The 19,736-nt window shown below is 38.0% G+C and overlaps 1 protein-coding gene across 3 annotated transcripts in view; it reads left to right on the top strand.

Moving 5' to 3' along the window:
- Positions 1–19,736, top strand: part of WDR19 (WD repeat domain 19) — a 93,773-nt gene that overhangs the window by 34,985 nt on the left and 39,052 nt on the right. For all 3 annotated transcript variants that reach the window (XR_502293.3, XM_008017627.3, XM_038008622.2), the window contains exons 15-20: positions 4,321–4,470; positions 7,668–7,815; positions 7,946–8,150; positions 11,240–11,399; positions 11,610–11,720; positions 14,253–14,362. Coding sequence is in view for 2 of the 3 variants with exons in the window: in XM_008017627.3 (XP_008015818.2) it covers positions 4,321–4,470; positions 7,668–7,815; positions 7,946–8,150; positions 11,240–11,399; positions 11,610–11,720; positions 14,253–14,362 (884 nt within the window). In the remaining variant the exon portion in view is untranslated. The remainder of the gene's footprint in view (positions 1–4,320; positions 4,471–7,667; positions 7,816–7,945; positions 8,151–11,239; positions 11,400–11,609; positions 11,721–14,252; positions 14,363–19,736) is intronic.

Raw genomic sequence — 19,736 nt, 5'->3', positions numbered from 1 at the left:
TATCTGTGATTAATTATATACATTCATGTGTCTCTTAGCAATGGAGATACATTCTGAGAAACATGTCGTTGGGCAAGTTCGTCATTGTGTAGATGTCATGGAGTGTGCTTACAGGAACCTAGGTGGTACAGCCCACTACACACCTAGCCTGTGTGGTAGCGCCTATTGCTTCTAGGCTACAAACCAGTACAGCATGTGACTATACTGAACGCTCTAGGCAATTGTAACACAATTGTATCTAAACATAGAAAAGGTACCGTAAACATGTGATATAAAATATTTAAAACAGCACGCCTGTATAGGGCACTTACCATGACAGGAGCTTGCAGGACTGGAAATGGCTCTGGGTGAGTGAGTGAGTGGTGAGTGACTGTGAAGGCCTGCGGCATTACTGTACACTACCATGGATTTTATCAACACTGTGTACTTAGGGACACTAAATTTATTTAAAATTTTTTTCTTCAATAATAACCTTATCTCACTATAACTTTTTTACTTTATAAGCTTTTAAATTTTTAAAAACTTTTTGACTCTTTTGTAGTAACACTTAGCTTAGTAACGCTTAAACACTTGACTCTTTTGTAGTAGCACTTAGTTTGTTAACAAACACATTGTATAGTTATACAAAATATTTTCTTAAAAAATATTATATCCTATTCTATAAGCCTTTCTCTATTTTTCACTTTTTTTAACTTTTAAACTTTTTATAAAAACTAAGACACAAACACACACATTAGTGCAGGCCAGCATAGCATCAAGATCATCAGTATCACTGTCTCCCACCTCCGCATCTTGTCCCACTGGAAGGTTTTCAGCGGGAATAACATGCATGGAACTCTCATCTCCTATGATAACAGTGCCTTCAGGATACCTCCTGAAGGACCTGGTTGAGCCTGTTTTACAGTTAACTTTTTTTAAATAAATAGGAGTACACTCTAAAATAACAATAAAAAGTATAGTATAATAAATATATAAACCAGTAACAGTCATTTATTATCATTATCAAGTATTATGTGCTACACATAATTATATGCGCTATATTTTTATATAACTGGCAGCACACGAGGTTTGTTTACACCAGCATCACCACAAACTTATGAGTAGTGACTTATGCTTTGACATTATGACAGTCACAATGTCACTAGGCAATAAGAATTTTTCACCTCCATCCTGATCTTATGGGACTATCATCATATACACAGTCCATCGCTGACCAAAACCTTATGTGGTGAATGACTGTACATGTATAGAACACGTAGGTGGCATGATTTGTTAATGTCAGTGCTTTTGTGATTTTAAGCAATTTTGATGGCCTAGTGAAAAGCTCAGACTTTGGAGCCTAGCAAATCTGGGCTCAAACACCAGTTCTATTACTTGCTAGCTGGTGCTTAACCCCTCCAAGCATCATTTTCCCTATCTGGGTACCTTAAGGATTTAATTTGGTGATGAGCGTAGACAATTCAACTTCAAATCTCTAATGCCTGTATTTAGTAGGCATTCAGCAAATATTAAAATTAATTGAATATTGAGAATCTGACTTCAATTTATTCATCCTTTGAACCATAGGTACCCTATATCTCCAAATACATTACATTAGCCACATGCACATAAAACAGTTATAGCATCTTATATTTGTAAAACAGTTTTCACAGATTTTTCAAAGTATGCCATACCTGTTACTTTGATCAGTCTGTAAAAGAAGTAAGGTTGGTAGAAAATGCATTATTTTCCACTTCAGCAAAATATTGGCCGGGTGCAGTGGCTCCCACCTAAAATCCCAGCATTTTGGGAGGCCGAGGCGGGTGGATCGCTTGAGCTCAGGAGTTCGAGACCAACCTGAGCAACGTGGCGAGACCCCCATCTCTAATAAAAATACAAAAAAATAGCCAGACGTGGTGGTGTGTGCCTGTGCTCCCAGCTACTCAGGAGGCTGAGATGGGAAGATCACTTGAGCCCTGGGGGTGGAGGTTGCCAGTGAGCTGAGATCATGCCACTACACTCCAGCCTGGGTAACAGAGCAAGACCCCATATGAAAAACAAAAAACAACAGCAGCAAAGAAAAAGTTATTTACTATTTTAAAAGTTTCCACTTTTTCACATGAAATTATCATTACCATTATTATTTTTTAGAGACAGGGTCTCACTCTGTCACCCAAGCTGGAGTACAGCAGCACGATCATAGCTTACTACAATCTCGACCTCCTGGGCTCAAGCAATCCTCCTGCCTCATCCTTCTGAGTAGCTGGGACTACAGGTGCATGCCACCATGTCCTGCTAATTTTTAGTTTTTAATTTTTTTCTTTTTTCTTTTTTTTTTTAAGAAATGGACCTCCTTGAAAATTTTTTGTTTATTTGTTTTGAGACGGAGTCTCACTCTGTCACCCAGGCTAGAATGCAGTGGTGCAATCTTGGCTCACTCCAACCTCCACCTCCTGGGTTCAAGCAGTACTCTGCCTCAGCCTTCCTAGTAGCTGGGATTACGGGCACCCACCACCACACTCAGCTAATTTTTGTATTTTTAGTAGATACGGGGTTTCACCGTCTTGGCCAGGCTGGTCTTGAACTCCTGACCTCATGATCCACCTGCCTCAGCCTCCCAAAGTGCTGGGATTACAGGTGTGAGCCACTGTGCCCAGCCAAAATATTTTTTTATAGTTCTTTTTGTTTATTTATTTATTTTAGAAACCTGCTAATTAATGTGGGTTTTTTTGGTTTTTTTGTTTGTTTGTTTTTTGTTTTGGTAGAGACTGGATCTCACTGTGTTGCTCAGGCTGGTCTTGAACTCCTAACTTCAAATGATCCTCCTCCCTTGGCCTCCCAAAATGTGGGAATTACAGGCATGGGCCACAGGTGCCTAACCTAAATTATTTTTTTGAAAGAACATGTTTTAAACCATGCTTGTTGCTATATGAGAGACTTTTTAAAATTTAAATTTGACCAAAACTAGTAAGTCTTTGAGATAATATACATCAGTAAGGTAGGTCTCATATATCAGGTAATTTGGTGATATGGAAAAATAAAGAACAGGAAATTTGTATGACGCTAATAGTTTATAGATCCTTGATCTCACTTATTTTATCTCATCTATAAAATACACAGGGAAATTTTCAGGAGGAAGATACTGAAGATTGAGAGGCTAGCAAGTCTGTAGCAAACTGGAACTTAAACTAAGATTTCCTGATGGAAAATCTACTCTTTCCACTATGCCACAGTACTTTTGGAATAAGTGTAGTAGTCTGTTCATTAAGCAGCAACTATTCCAGTTTCTTTCTTGAGTAATTCAGAAAATATCATGGTTTTTGGCAGCTTTATTGAAGTTTCATTGATATGCAAGAAAAATGCACTATTAAAGTATACAATTTGGACGGGCACGGTGGCTCATGCCTGTAATCCCAGCACTTTGGGAGGCCAAGACAGGCGGATTGCCTGAGCTCAGGAGTTTGAGGCCAGCTTGGATGACATGGTAAAATCCCGTTTGTACTAAAAATACAAAAATTAGCTGGGCTTAATGGCGCACGCCTGTAGTCCCAGCTACTCGGGAGGCTGAGGCAGGAGAATCACTTGAGCCTGGGAGGTGGAGGTTGCAGTGAGCTGAGATCGCACCACTGCACACAGCCTAGGTGGCAGAGCAAGACTCTGTCTCCAAAAAAACAAATAAATTAAAAAGTGTACAATTTGATAGGTTTTGACATATGTATACACCCATGAAACACCATCACTTCAGTGACAATAGTGAACATGGCCAGGTGCTGTGGCTCATGGCTGTAATCCCAACACTGGGAGGCCGAGGTGGGCAGATCACTTGAGGTCAGGAGTTCGAGGCCAGCCTGACCAACATGGTGAAACCCTGTCTCTATTAAAAACACAAAAATTAACTGGGCATGGTGGCGCATGCCTGTAATCCCAGCTACTCGGGAGGCTGAGGCAGGAGAATCGATTGATCCCGGGAGGCAGATCCACCCACCCATTAAAGAGTGGGCTGGGCCGGGTGCCGTGGCTCGCACCTGTAATCCCAGCACTTTGGGAGGCTGAGGCAGGCGGATCACGAGGTCAGCAGATTGAGACCATCCTGGCTAACATGGTGAAACCCCTCTCAAAGTGCTGGGATTACGGGCGAGAGCCACTGTGCCCAGCTTTTCCCGTTGTATTTATTTTCTTGAGTCTGTACCTTTCACATATACTAAATATTATTCTTAGTCGCTTCATCAAAAACATGACATTTTTTCTCTTAAAATTAGGATGTATGTTTAATTTAAATGTTGAAAGTTAGTATTTTCTTGACTACCTTTTATATTTTCATGACTGAATTTTTTTTTTTAGACTGGTGTCGTTCAGTATTTCTACATTGAAGACTGGCAATTCGTTAATGATTATCGACATCCTGTCAGTGTGAAAAAGATTTTTCCCGACCCAAATGGGACCAGATTAGTTTTCATTGATGAAAAAAGTGATGGATTTGTTTACTGTCCAGTAAGTCTAGAACATTTTTAAATGTTTATTTTTTGAAATGCAATATAGGGGGGAAAAAGTGTGTTTAAAGCATATCTCATGTAAAATTTTCTATTAATTAGTGCCAAGGATTGTAGTTATTCGCTATCATCTTCATATCATGTTTATGATAGATTTCTTATGACTATATCAAGACAACCTTTTCCGTTATTCTGTCATTTTTCATAGTGGCCATCCCAGAAAGATTTTTAATGGGAAAAAATAGTTATTATATCCTATACCACTTTCAACCTTATCGTATACTTACTGCACAATACAATAATTATAGTATATCTTCCTGTACGTGACTTTTCTCTCCCAATAGGCAGTGAGCTTATCTGTCCTTTCTGCTCACCTCAGTTGATTTTTCTCTTTCCTTAAAGATCCTGAGCACAAGGAACAGGTATTTCTGTATTAGATGAATAAAAATGGATGAGCCCATTTTAAAAATCAGCGACTCATATTTTTAAACATCCTTAACTTTTTTGAAAATAGATTTAGAAAAAAGGAGATGTGCCTTTACATTAGTTACTATAATTGGATTTTTCATTTACTTTTTATATCCTGTTAATAGTTTGCTATGTTCTTGGTCAAATTCACATAAACTACAGCTGCTTGTGGACCCATCCTTAATACTGTTTCCAGGTCCCTAGGTCTCACTGTGGTGTCCCCTCAATGTAAACAGCCTGCTCCTCACTGCTACACTTCGCTTGATACAAAGACTTACTTCCTCCCCATGCCCACCCCTTCTTCCTTTCCTTTCCCTTCCCTTCTCTTCCCTTCCTTTCCTTCTCTTCTCTTTTTCTTTTCTTTTCTTTCTTTATTTGACAAATATAATGAATTTCCATGAATGTACCTGGATTATCTGTGCCAAATTCCTAATTTGCTAGTTCTTACTCAATGCACTCCTCCCCCAATTGCAAAGCAAATAAGGAAGGATGAATGACATAAATGAAGATAAACCTCGAGTTCCCTCTACTTAATATGGAAATTCCACCTTGTATAGGTTTCCTTTCTATAACAGGGAACTAATTAGAGCTGCCTTGAATTTCCCCCGTGTGGGTTCACCACAGTTAGAAACTGTGGCTTAGACAGAATAGACAAGAGAGTAGGAGGGTAAATCAGGTGTCTGTCAGGAGTTAAAGTCAAAAATAGGGTGTGGCTGCTAGGAAAGGGTAAGGAGTAAGGTCAGCCCTTAAACAAGGTGATTTCATTCATTTTTACTTTCTCCATTTACAGTTCTCTTTTTCTTGATAATTTCTGTTAAAGAGCTCTCACTTTGATTGGATTTCCAGTTTTCCTGTCTGTCTAAGATGGAGACAGTTCTAGTACCTACTTTGTAGGGTTGTTAAATAAAAAGTTAATAGGATGATGCATGTAAGCTTTTAGTACAGTGTTAGCCACATAATAAGCACTCAACAAATAGTTACCTTTTTTAAAAAAAGTTCAACCACTAGTCCAGTGGCACTGATGTGCTCATCTATACAAAGTGAGCATCAGTATAACATAGACTAACATGGGTTAGAAGCAGAGACTCAGGAGCCAGACTGCCTGGGTTCAAATACTGGCCATCAACCTACTAGCTGTGTGACTTTGGGCAGATTTCCCTGTACTTCAGTTTCTTCATCTGTAAAATGGAAATAATAATAGTACCTGTCTTTTAGAGTATAAGGTTAGCATGAAATGAAGTAATTAGTACAATATCTTGTAAGTAGCACTGTCCAATGGAAATATAATGTGAACCACATATATAATTAAAAATTTTATATTAGCTACTTTTTTAAAAGATAAAAAACAAACAGGTGAAATTAATTTTAATATATTTAATTAAACCCTTGAGGAATCGCCATACTGTCTTCCACAATGGTTGAACAAATTTACATTCCCACTAACAGTGTAAAAGCATTCCTCTTTCTCCTCAGCCTTGCCAGCATCTGTTGTTTCTTGACTTAATAATCGCCATTCTGACTGGTATGCAATGGTATCTCAATATTATCATTTCAATGTGTAATTGAATATAAAAAAAAGTAATGAGATATTTTACAATCTTTTTTTCATGCGAACTCTCTGAGTGTGTAGTTTACACTTAAACATAACTCAATTCGGACTTGGCATATTTCAGTGCTTAATAGATACATCTGGCTACATGTAGATATTATAATAGCAACTACTATATTAAATAGCACAGCTTTGTAGTATTACTTATTATTTTCAGGGATTTTATATTTCATTTTTATTTTGAGAGTAGGAGGAGGCAGATATTTTTCAGTTCCCTATTCAGGATATATATAAGCCTATCTGCCTGCGTTCACAGGACTTATATGGACTGATTTTTATAAATAGCTTATTTAGTATAATATTACAGTCAGCTCACCCTATCTGTGGGTTCCTCATCTACGGATTCAACCAACTGTGGATCAAAAATATTCAGAGGAAAAATGGATGGCTTTGTCTACGCTAAACCTGTGCAGAAAATTTTTCTTATCTATATTCCCAATACAGTATGACAATTTACATGGTGTTTATGTTGTATTAGGTATTATAAGTAAACTAGAGATGATTTAAAGTATAAGGGAGGGTGTACACAGGTTATACACATATTACACCATTTTATGGGTCAGGGATTTGGGCATCTGTGGGTTTTACTATCCGTAGGAGATCCTGGAACCCATCCCTCATGGATATTGGGGGATGACTGTATATTTATATTTGTTGATATGCATTTTAGAGAAGTCTTTTGAAATAAAGCATCCCCAGTGTAATTTACTTCAATCATGTGAATTAATTTGTTTCTTAATACCCAATATTATCAAATACTCAGTATTATGAAAAATTTCTAAACACAAGTACAAGTGTGTTCGTAGTTTAAATTTCTGTCATCTTGAGCAGCTTTAATTTTTTTTCCTTAAGCTGAAGCTTTGTGTCTAGACTCGTGCGTTCTCCTACAATTTTGCCAGATTTTAGATCAAACCTTGGATTTTCCAAATAACTATAGTTTTTTCAAGCCAGACCTAGGATAAGAATGGAAAAAGAAACTTTCTTTCCTGTTGTTGTTGGAGTGATGTTAGGTTGAATATGACTTAGCTAAGCCAGCTAAGGCTGCAAACAGGCTTCTACCACGGCAAATGATAATGATTTAAGTACAGACTTGGGGCAAATCTGTAAATCTTATTTTGTAGGTTAATGACACTACCTATGAGATTCCAGATTTTTCACCAACCATTAAAGGTGTTCTTTGGGAAAACTGGCCAATGGATAAAGGTGTATTTATTGCTTATGATGATGATAAGGTGTACACTTATGTCTTTCACAAGGACACTATACAAGGTACTAAACCCCTTTTGTGTATATTTGCTGACAAATGAATTTCCCCATTGCAGTAAAATTAAAACATGCCTTTCTGATTTTTGTGCTGAGTATTAGCTTTCAGCATTGAGATGTCTGTTTTATAATGTAGGAGCCAAGGTTATTTTGGCTGGTAGCACCAAAGTTCCTTTTGCTCATAAACCTTTGCTGCTATATAATGGAGAGTTGACCTGCCAAACACAGAGTGGAAAAGTAAACAACATCTACCTTAGCACCTATGGCTTTCTCAGCAACTTCAAAGATACGGGGCCTGACGAACTGAGACCAGTGCTGGCACAGAATTTAATGCTAAAAAGGTAGGCTTTCAGACACTTCTTTTGGAACTTCTCGTTTGCTTTTGTGATTTTAAAGGTCAAATCCTATAATTATGTTATCTTATTTTATTGCTTTATTCTTTCTCCTTGCAAGAATATTTTTTATTTTTTGTAAATGTAGAAATATAAGTGCAGTTGTGCTACATGGATGTAGTGCATATGGTGAAGTCTGGGCTTTTAATGTGCCCATCACCAGAATAGTGAACACTGTACCCAGTAGGTAGTATTTTATCCCTCAACCCCGTCTCACCGTCCCACCTTTTGGAGTTTCCAGTGTCTCTTATTCCACCTGTATGTCCGTGTGTACCCATTGTTTATCTCCCACTTCTAAGTGAGAACGTGCAGTTTTTGACTTTGGGGTATTTCACTTAGGATAATGACCTCGAATTCCATCCATATTGCTGCAAAAGACATGATTTCATTTTTAACGGCTGAGTAGTATTCCATGTTGTGTATGTCTGTATATACACACCACGTTTTAAAATCCAGTCATCTGTTGATGGACACTTAGTTGATTCCATGACTTTGCTATTGTGAATAGTGCTGCAGCAAACATATGAGTGCAGGTGTCTTTTTGATAAAATGTCAAATCCTATTCAATAGATGGAGGTAACAGCACTTCCCTTGTTCATTTCACAGGGGTATTGTGAGGCTCAGATAAGATAGTAAGCTGTTTTTATTATGAGTACTTTATTATAAGAAAGCCCGTAAGAACAAAACAGTTTCTAAGCTTCCAAAGAGCCCAGTTATTGTGAAATCCTAATAAACCTAATTATGTCAACAATATCTTGATTTCATCATAATGAAGTTTGATTTTTGCTTTGCTTGTAATTTCCTTTTCCTGTTTTTTTCTCTTATCTCCTAGAGCCACCGTGAATTTCCTCTGACATTCTAATTCTTCTGAGCCTCTCTTAAATGTGCTGTTTATTGGGGTCTCATGAGTTTCCTTCTCTTCTTACTCTAATTATTCTTCCTGAGTGAATCTCCCCTGCTTAACATGGCTCAACATACCACCCATATGAAGTTGACTTTAAAATCTGTGTCTTTATCTTAAACCTGTACTTACAACTACCTTCCAGTCATATGTACTTGGAAGTCCATGAGCTCTTCAAACTTGCCCTTTCTAAAACTGAACTCATCAATTTCCACAGACCCCTGTTTTCCCTCACTCTAATCACACATGCACATGCCTTAACACACACATACACCGGCTCCTTTCCTTCTCCTGTGTTCTCTTGTCTTTACCCAGGCCCTCACTTGGAATAACGTGTAATGTAACTCTCCACTTCCTAACTGCTGTGTCTGCCAGTAGCCTTATAACGATCTCATCTGTTCTCCACACACTTTTGAAAATGTGATTTGATCCCCTCATTTCCCTGCTCAAGATACTTCAGCGACTTCCTATTGCTTTTACAAACAAATCCAAATTCCTGGGGGACCTCCATGACCTACTAGGCACTTCATGATTTAAGACCAGCTCAGCTGTTTCCACTCAACTCCCTCTCTGTTCCACTGGCTGCTGAAATTGCATATATTTCATGATTCTTCCTGGAGTGCCCTTTCCCTATCTCTGAATGTAGTAACCCCTCTTTCTTTACCCATCAGAAATTAGTGGAGCCATCTCCTGCTCCAGGGAGCCTTCCCCGACTTCCCCACCACCACAGGCAGTCCTGCTTGGGGTCTTTCTGATGTGTTGCCTCAGAGCCAGGACGCAGTACACAGTGGTTAAGAGCATGACGCCACCTATCTCTGTGTGCCTTGGGCTAGTCTTTTAACATCTGTAAGCCTCACTTTCCTAATCTTTAAAGGAAAAATAATAATAATACTTAGTGGATACTGTTATTAGGGTAAGGGAATTTATGCAAAAGACTTAGCACCAAGAGTTATCTATTGTAAGTACTCAGTTACTTCTGTCAAACTGTGTTATAGTCATTTGTTTCCTTATCTGTCTCTTCCACCTTCCCCAATTGTGACTGCCTTAAGGACAGCAACTGTGGTTGATTTTTGTGTCATGTTTCCAAGCACATAAGAGGAGCTTAGTAAATGTGTGTTGGATGGAAAAATGAATAGGTGAATAGATAAATGGATAAATGAATAGATAGATGAATGTAATATATTCACTCATGTAGAGGTTCCACCAAAAGTTTAATTGGCATTTATGTTCATGTTTTAAACCAGAGATCTGAAAACCTTTTCTGTTATGGTCCAAATGGTAAATATTTCAAGCTTTAAGGGCCATAGGGTCTCTATCACAGCTACTCAGGCTGGCTGTTGTAGCCGGAAAGTGGCCACAGACAATCCATTAAAGAGTGGGCTGGGCCGGGTGCGGTGGCACACACCTGTAATCCCAGCACTTTGGGAGGCCGAGGCGGGTGGATCACCAGGTCAGCAGATCAAGACCATCCTGCCTAACATGGTGAAACCCCATCTCTACTAAAAATACAAAAAATTAGCTGGCGTGGTGGTGCGCACCTGTAGTCCCAGCTACTCAGGAGGCTGAGGCAGGAGAATAACAAAGCGGGGAGGCCGAGGTTGCAGTTAAGTGAGATTGCGCCACTGCACTGCACCCTGAGCAACAGAGTGAGACTCTGTCTTCAAAAAAAAAAAAAAAGAGTGCACTGATGAGTGACTTTGTTCCACTCAAGCTGTATTTTCAAAATAGCATCTGACTAGATTTGGCCCATGAGCCATAGTTTGCTGACCCCTGTTTTAAACTTCTAAATTTATAGGAATAGAATACTAATTTTATTAAACTTATGGAGAACAAAAATAATATTCATCTATGTGTGAAATAAAAAGAAATAAATGAATAGAATTAGTTTAGTTGTTAATTGAGTAGACTGATTACAGAGTAGATTCAGATTAATAAAAGAAATTCAGGGAAAAACATTTATCTGCACAAAAAAGGAAGAAAGCTTAAGTGTCTTTTCATTACTTGCAAATGACAATTACAGGTTAAGAAATGTTTTAGACAGTTTATCTGGGGCACACTATTAGATAACATGTAGTCTGAAAATTGCCTAACGTGGCAAGTGGAGCGTTCTGATTAAGCTTATGTACTTACATCCCAGGTTTTCTGATGCTTGGGAAATGTGCAGGATTCTGAATGATGAGGCTGCCTGGAATGAGTTGGCCAGAGCTTGTCTACATCACATGGAAGTGGAGTTTGCAATCCGTGTTTATCGGAGAATTGGAAATGTTGGCATGGTGATGTCCTTGGAACAAATAAAGGTAAACAGCATGTTATAGAATTATCAAGTAAGTTAAGATTTAAATGCTATTTTAAGTTAAATACAGTCTAAACTTTTTCCGTTTAATCTTACCTAACTCTTAAACAAGTGAATCGATAGAATATTACCACTTCTAATGATCAAAGTCCTTAAAAAAAAAAAAAGTTAAACTCTTACATTTTTTTCTCATCAAAATTGCTTTTATTTGTAGGGAATAGAGGACTACAATCTTTTGGCAGGACACCTTGCCATGTTTACCAACGATTATAACCTGGCTCAGGACCTGTACCTTGCATCCAGCTGTCCTATTGCTGCCCTGGAGGTATAGCAGCAAATAAGAATGGAAATTGTGTAAGAGGTATCCAGTGGGGAAATGGGGGGAAAAAAAATGGGGCCTGGCACAGTGGCTCACGCCTCTAATCCCAGCACTTTGGGAGGCCAAGGTAGGTGGATCACCTGAGGTCAGAAGTTTGAGACCAGCTGACCAATATGATGAAACCTCATCTCAACTAAAAATACAAAAATTAGCCGGACGTGGTGGCATGTGCCTGTAATCCCAGCTACTCAGGAGGGTGAGACAGGAGAACTGCTTGAACCTGGGAAGTAGAGGTTGCAGTGAGCCTGTAATCCCAGCTACTTGGAGGCTGGGGAAGGAGAATCGCTTGAACCTATGAGGCAGAGGTTGCAGTGAGCCAAGATTGCACCACTGCACTCCAGCCTGGGTGACAGAGGGAGACTCTGTCTAAAAAAAAAAAAAAAAAAAAAAAAAAAAAGGAAAGAACATAATATGCAAAGGAGGATCACCCCTTCTATCTAATTAAAATTTCTCAGCACAGACACTATATGCCTTCCCCCTCCTAAAATTCAAGCATGTCAGTTTAAGAACCCCTGAGTACTCATTAATTATAATATTTTTTATTAAAATCATAATTCAAAAATATGTTTATTCTGCATTTTGTGGAGGCACAAAATGCATGGTATTACAACATTACTAATTGAAATCTAAGTGTGTCCAAAGAGAACAGATTGTGTAAATTACAAAAACGTATACAAGGAAAAATATCATCATATATTGAGTGCTTACGTGGGCCAGGCACTTTTCTAAGCACTTGACATGTATTAACTCATTAAACCCTCACAACGATCCTATGAGATAGGATTGGTTTTTTCTCTGTTTTCCAGATGGGAAAACCGAGGCACATTTATCCTTATTGTGTGAAATTCTGTTGTGTATTAAGAGGTGAGCTAAGGACTAGTGTACCATCACTGGTTTCCCAGAGGTGAGCATTGCAGGAGAGGGCCTAGAGCAGGATGAAGGGCCTAGTTAGTTCAAGGGCAGGGAAGAAGGGAAGCGTGGCCATATAGACTTGCAGTGAGGAGCGCAGACTTCACAGTCAGACATGTCTGGGTTCAAATTCCAGCTCTGTGTAAGCTTGGACATGTTATTTAACCTTTCTGAGCCCTAGATCCTATTTCTTTAAAGTAGGAAGGATAATATCTAGTTCACGGGATATTTGTAAAGATTTAAAAATGAGAACGAGATCTTTTAGCACAGTGCGTGATCAATAGTAAAGACATATCATTAGCTGTTGTAATCATTAATATTATTTCACCTAAAACTTTCATTTCTACAACTATGTAAAAGAGGTTGTTTTGGAAGCATTTGTTATTAATTTTACAGCTTTCCTTTTACAAATCATTCTATAGCAAATTTTAATTTTTAAATTTTAAGTGAACTAAATTAACTTTAAGAAAAATGTAGGTAATTTTACAGTATTATTTAAGATAATTGGGACACCCTGAGAAGTTTTCTTAACACCCTGAGAAAGAAAGTTTTCTTTTCACCCTGAGAAACTTGGATTAGTACTCACTGAAATGGGAATATGGCTGCGATGACTGAGGTCTCAACTCTCCTGCATTTAACTGTGGGCACTGGTCATGTGCGGCTAGACTTGGAAAGAATTTGATGTAATGGATTGATAATGGAGAGGGGTGATTACTCTTTAACCTCAGTTTGAAAGCTGATGAGTTAACCAGGTGAAAAGTTCAGAGGCAGAGCCCTGCTGCCCAGCTCCGTCGTGCACCAGTTGTGTAACCTTATGTACAGAGGAGCCTCTCTGCCTCAAGTTTCTGGATCTCTAAAATGGATACAAGAAAGTGTTAATACATTGCAAAAGGGTAGTCGTGAAAGATAAATAAGCTAATCCCCTAGAACAGTATCTGGCAGATAATGACACTTGAAAAATGTTAGCTATTATTGTTTGGAAAGTATGAATAAAGTGAGGAATGAACTTTGAAAGATTCTTTAATGATTAGTTTATATTTACAATTATGTACCAGGCAGAGATAAAAGACCACAGGAACTAGGAAGAAAGATATATTTACATTTTAGTTACATTTGCTATTACTCGTGTTGTGATACAGCTTCAGATTTTCTGAGAAAAACATACCAATTCCTATAGCAAAGTGTTCTCAACTTTTTAAAATCACTACCTTCTAAAAATAAAAATTAACTTTAATTGATTACATTAATTTAATTTGATTACTCCCTGCTGAGAAAAATTAAATACTAAGGACTAAGATTTTGTTAGATAAGATTGAGTTTTGGAGGGCCACAAACCATTGTAATAGCTAAGATTTTTTTGCCCCTCCAAGAATCAGTTTTTGCCTTCTTCAGGGCTCTGTCAACCCTATTGAGAATGCATGCTATAGTAATATATTATCATTGTAAACATCAAGTTTCATTATTTAAACAAAAAGGTTTTGTAATTAGTTTTATTAAAACTAGCTCTTGGTGGTAACTTTGCAAAATAATTTTGCTCATTTAAAGTTAAGGTCTTTCTCTTCTTAACAGATGAGAAGGGATTTACAGCATTGGGACAGTGCTCTACAACTGGCAAAGCGTTTGGCCCCAGATCAGATTCCTTTTATATCAAAAGAATATGCTATTCAGCTTGAATTCGCGTAAGTCTTTGTTTTTATACTTTTCAGTCAGTAGCCAATGACTGCAAATATCTTTAGTTTGAAACTTCCATTAATGATAAGGCCCTCCATTGATTTAATAATTTTTTTAGAGAAAAAATACTATATTAATTATATATCTGAAAAATGTTTTTTCTAATGATGTCTTATCCATGCATTATCCACTTTAAGTTTTCAGCATCAAAATCTAAGTCTGGATCTAAGCTGTTTCTGCATTTAGAATCTAAATGTTATTATTATTATTTTATTATTATTTTTAATAGAGACAGGATCTCTCTGTGTTACCCAGGCTGGAGTGCTGTGGTATGATCATAGCTCACCGCAGCCTCGAACTCCTGTGCTCAAGTGATCCTCCCATCTCAGCCTCCTCAGTAGCTAGGACTATAGGCACGCATCACAATGCCTGGCTAATTTTTAAATTTTTTTTAATTTTTAGAGAGACAGGGTCTCACCATCTTGACCAGGCTGGTCTCCTGAGCTCAAGTGATCCTCCCAAATCAGCCTCCCAAAGTGCTAGGATTATAAGCGTGAGCCACTGTGCCCAGCCTAAATATTATTTTTAATCACATGTGGCCATCAACAACTATGCATAGCATCACACTGCTTTTCCTAACTTATGTTCATGGTTCTGACCTCCTTTAACACTTTGAGGATTTGCTCTGTAATTTCAAACCATAGTGAAAAACACCAAGGTTTGGTCTACATTTTCTATTTGCTTAGAATTATAGTTTTTTCTAACAAAAGTAGACAAATGGGACTTAAACTAAAAAGCTTCTGCACAGCAAAAGAAACAATCAGCAGAGCAAATAGACAACCAACAGAATGGGAAAAAGTATTTGCAAACTATGCATCCAATAGCAAGCGAATATCCAGAATCTGCAAGGAACTCAAACAACTCAACAAGAAGAAAACAAATAACCTCATTAAAAAGTGGGCAAAGGACATAAATAGACATTTTTCAAGAGAAGACATATAAGCAACCAATAAAAATATGAAAAAATGTTCAATATCATTAATCATCAGAGAAATGCAAATTAAAACCACAATGAAATACCATCTTACACCAGTCAGAATAGCTATTATTAAAAATTCTAAAAATAATAGATGTTGGTAAGGATGTGGAGAAAAGGGAATGCTTATATACTGTTGATAGGAATGTAAATTAATAGAACCTTTATGGTAAACAGTATGGAGATTTCTCAAAGAACTAAAACTAGAACTACCATTCAACCCAGCAATCCCACTACTGAGTGTATACCCAAAGGGAAAGAAATCATTACATCAGAAAGATACCTGCACTCATATGTTTATTGCAATGCTATTCATAATAGCAAAGGTAAGGAATCAACCTAAGTGTCCGTCAGTAGAGCACTGGAGAAAGGAAATGTGGTGTACACACACACACAGACACACACACACACTACAGAATACTACTCAGCCATAAAAAAAGAATGAATTGTGTCTTTTGCAGCAACATGGATGGAACTGGAGGCCAAAGGGATGTAACTCGGAAAATCAAATACTGCATGTTTTCCTTCATAAGTGGGAGCTCAACCATGGGTACACAAGGAGATACAGAGAGGAGTAATAGACACTGAAGACTCCAAAAGGTGGGAGGGTGGATGAGGGTTGAAAAATTACCCACTGGGTGCATTTTTCACTCTTCAGGTATGGGTACACTAACAGTCCAGACTTCACCAGTACCCAATATATGCACACAAAGACCTACACTTGTACTTCACAGATACATACATTTTTTTTAACTAAATGATTTTTTTAATTATAGTTTTTTGAGTTTCATGTGTATGAAAATTAGACAACTGGTATTGCAATTCAAGCCAAAAACTCTTCCCAGGAGGATATTGAGGGCTTGAGTAATAGTCCTTCATGATGCATGAATAGGAGTCACAAATCTCTCTTGCCTTTGGAAATTCCATAATCTATTCTGAGAAATTTAGAATTTTCTAGTGCTCTTAATTGCTAGACCCTCTTAATTGTCAATAGTCTTAATTGACAGACTATACATTTTTATTGCAGCGTTGCATCGAAGTGTAATTTTAGAGGCATTTAGGATCCAGTTTTAAGTTAACATTCAGCCATGGTTGGTGCTACCAATGTAAATATCTGCAGAGAAAATAAATGAATAATTCATTTGCAAATATAAGTTTGTACATGTATGTGTAATGACAACCAGACATTTTGACATTTATTATGATACATTCCAACATTCAAAAATATTAAAATATGGAAAAAGATTAGTCTTTAAACAAAGAAAATATAGTTATAACATTTGATTTTTTTCTAAAAACATTTCACATAGTTCTACTTTACTGTCATAGAGACTTTGGATTCATTGAGAATACTGACACATAAATTCATGTTGTAGGAGTTACTCTATCAAAAAGTACTCTGTACCAGGCATGGTGGCTCATGCTTATAATCCTAGCTCTTTGAGAGGCCAAGGAAGGAAGACTGCTTGAGCTCAGGAGTGTGAGACCAGCCTTGGCAACATAATAAGAACTTGTCTCTACAAAGAAAAAAAAAAAAAGCCAAGCCTGGGCTCACATGACTGCAGTCCCAGCTGCTGGAGAATCTAAGGTGGGAGGATCACTTGAGCCCAGAACGTTGAGGCTGCTGTGAGCTGTGATCACGCCACTATACACCAGCCTAGGCAGTGGAGCAAGACCCTGTTTCAAAAAAAGAAAAAGAAGTACTCTTTCATTTCTAAACATGGTATCTTCTTTCAAGTTTTCTGTTCTACAGATTAAAAACATTTTAGAGATTTTATTTCTTCTCAGTCAATCTGACGAAGTTTGCCACATTTCTGTTCCTTATAAATGCATATACCAAAAAGTGCACGTTGGAATCTTTGTATGTAACACAAGAGACAGGGCCCCAGTCCCCTGGCCCTCCACCTGCATCCTAAGGATGACTGAGTCTTAGAATATAAAACTTCTGTGCTAAGGAGAAAAGATGATCCACCATGTCCTGTCAGAGTACAGACACCCCAGTAAGCCGTTGGACCATCCAGAACACTTCCATTTTTCACTTCCTTCAGGAAAATTTGAAGTGTTGTAACAAATTCTCAAACATGTCTCATGGTCAGATGAACTGAAGTCAGTTGAAAGCCTGTGTGTTGTCGTTTCTAACCCTTTCTGCTCACCACTTGACTGTGAAGGCACTGATTCTCAAAGCTTTCACTGATATTTGTATGCAGATCTTCAGACCCTAGTGTACACACACTCTAGCCCCCAACAGTCTGAAGGAATTTCCTTGTGATAATGGGAACTAACTTAAGTATAGTTCATTGTCATCAAATACCTGAATAGCCACCAGCTACTGACTTTGACACCTAAGACCCTAGGCCTGTGTTCAATTTCAACCGTCTGTTTCATTATGCATCCAAGACCTTGATTAGGTCAAAGCAGGGCCAGTCTATCAGGTCTAGGTGAGATTTAACTTACTAAAGTCTGGGATTAAACTAATGAGCTAGTTCCATATGAGAGCTTTAAAATAAAATAATAAATAATCCAGTGAGCTAAAATAACAAAAAATAAAGTGAGAGTTCCAAAGTCTTAATTTAGCTTGCCCAAGGAAAACCTCAGGCTCCTGTGGGAGGAACTGTCAACTCAATGGATTACATCAGCTGAGCTAGGGATATCTCCTGAGGATGTCTCTTCCCTATTCTCAGGAAAAATCCCTAGCTTGGTTGATGTAATCAGGTCCGTATTGGAAATTTCCATTTAGGAATATTGCTGACTGAACAAAAGAAAGTTCTCAACCGCAGAACAGCTCCTTTTCCAAAATGTCCTTCTACATTAATAGATGAGGAAAGTGAATGAGGCTTAGAGAGGTTTAGTAACTTGTCTAAGCTGATAAAGTAGTGATAAGGTAGATCTCAAATCATGCCATTTCAGAGCTGATTAATTTATTCTGGAGAAGATGGTTTCTTAGAGGAAGATAGATCCCAAAAAGTATCTTAGGCAAATCACTGATTCATTCTATCCCAAACAATGAAAATAAGTTGAAATAATAAAAGTCTTCTGTATATGCAGATCCATGTTAGCATCAGTCACAGGAAGGGATGATGATGATGATGATGATGATGATTATTATTATTATTATTTGAGATGGAGTCTTGCTCTGTCACCCAGGCTGGAGTACAGTGGTGCAATCTCAGCTCACTACAACCTCCGCCTCCTGCGTTCAAGCAATTCTTCTGCCTCAGCCTCGTGAGTAGCTGGGATTACAGGCACATGCCACCACACGCAGCTAATTTTTGTATTTTTAGTAGACACAGGGTTTCACCACGTTGGTCAGGCTGGTCTTGAACTCCTGACCTCATGATCCATGTGCCTCAGCCTCCCAAAGTGCTGGGATTACAGGCGTAAGCCACCATGCCTGGCCCAGGAATATTATTTATATCATGTATATTAATACTTTTTCTCAGTATAAGAACCAGGGCCCTCAGCACTATAATCCCCAATGTATTCCTCCACTTCTACCCTTTAATAAATTGATGGCCCTCTAGATTCCCTCAATATATATTCTTGTAAATACTGGGCTTTTGGTTTAAAAAAAAAAAAAAAAAAAAAAGTGTTTTATCGTCACATGATTGTCATTTAGTGCCCCAAAGGAAATAATTAACCAAAAGTAGCCAATAAAAGTAATGTAGCTTCTTATCAGAAAAAATAGCTAATACATGCTAGGCTTAACACTTAGGTGATGGGTTGATAGGTACAGCAAACCACCATGGCACATGTTTACCTATGTAACAAACCTGCACATCCTGCACATGTACCCTGGAATTTAAAAAGAAAATTAAAATAGCTCCTGAAAATGCCTAGCATACCACACAGTAAGTACCTTACAGTATAGCATAACCCAGCTTAATAATTACTTTTAAAGTAGTAAGATAATGACATACTGCACTTTGAAAGAATGCATCTGTAGTGTTCCACATCTTTTGTGAGCTTAAGCAACTCAATGACAAAGATTATCCTTTAAATCCTGTATTTGTAAATTGGTCTACTACTCCCCAATGGTGGCTCATGCCCGTAATCCTAGCACTTTGGGAGGCCGAGGTGGTGGATCATTTGAACCCAGGAGTTCAAGACCAGCCTTGGCAACATGGTGAGACCTTGTCCCTACAAATTTTTTTTTTTTTTTAATTTGCCAGGCATGGTGGCACATGCCTGTAGTCTCAACTACTCAGGAAGCTGAGGCTGGAAGATCACTTGAGCCAGTGAGGTGTTGGGGCTACAGTGAGCTGTGATTGTGCCACTGCACTCCAGCCTGGGCAACAGAGTAAGACCCTGTCTCTAAAAAAAAGAAAAAAAAAAAAAGGAAAAAGTAT

Source organism: Chlorocebus sabaeus, chromosome 27 (assembly GCF_047675955.1).
Source record: "Chlorocebus sabaeus isolate Y175 chromosome 27, mChlSab1.0.hap1, whole genome shotgun sequence".
Taxonomy (NCBI): domain Eukaryota; kingdom Metazoa; phylum Chordata; class Mammalia; order Primates; family Cercopithecidae; genus Chlorocebus; species Chlorocebus sabaeus.
The sequence above is the reverse complement of the archived record's forward strand: the minus strand, read 5'-3'. Positions and strand labels throughout refer to the sequence as shown.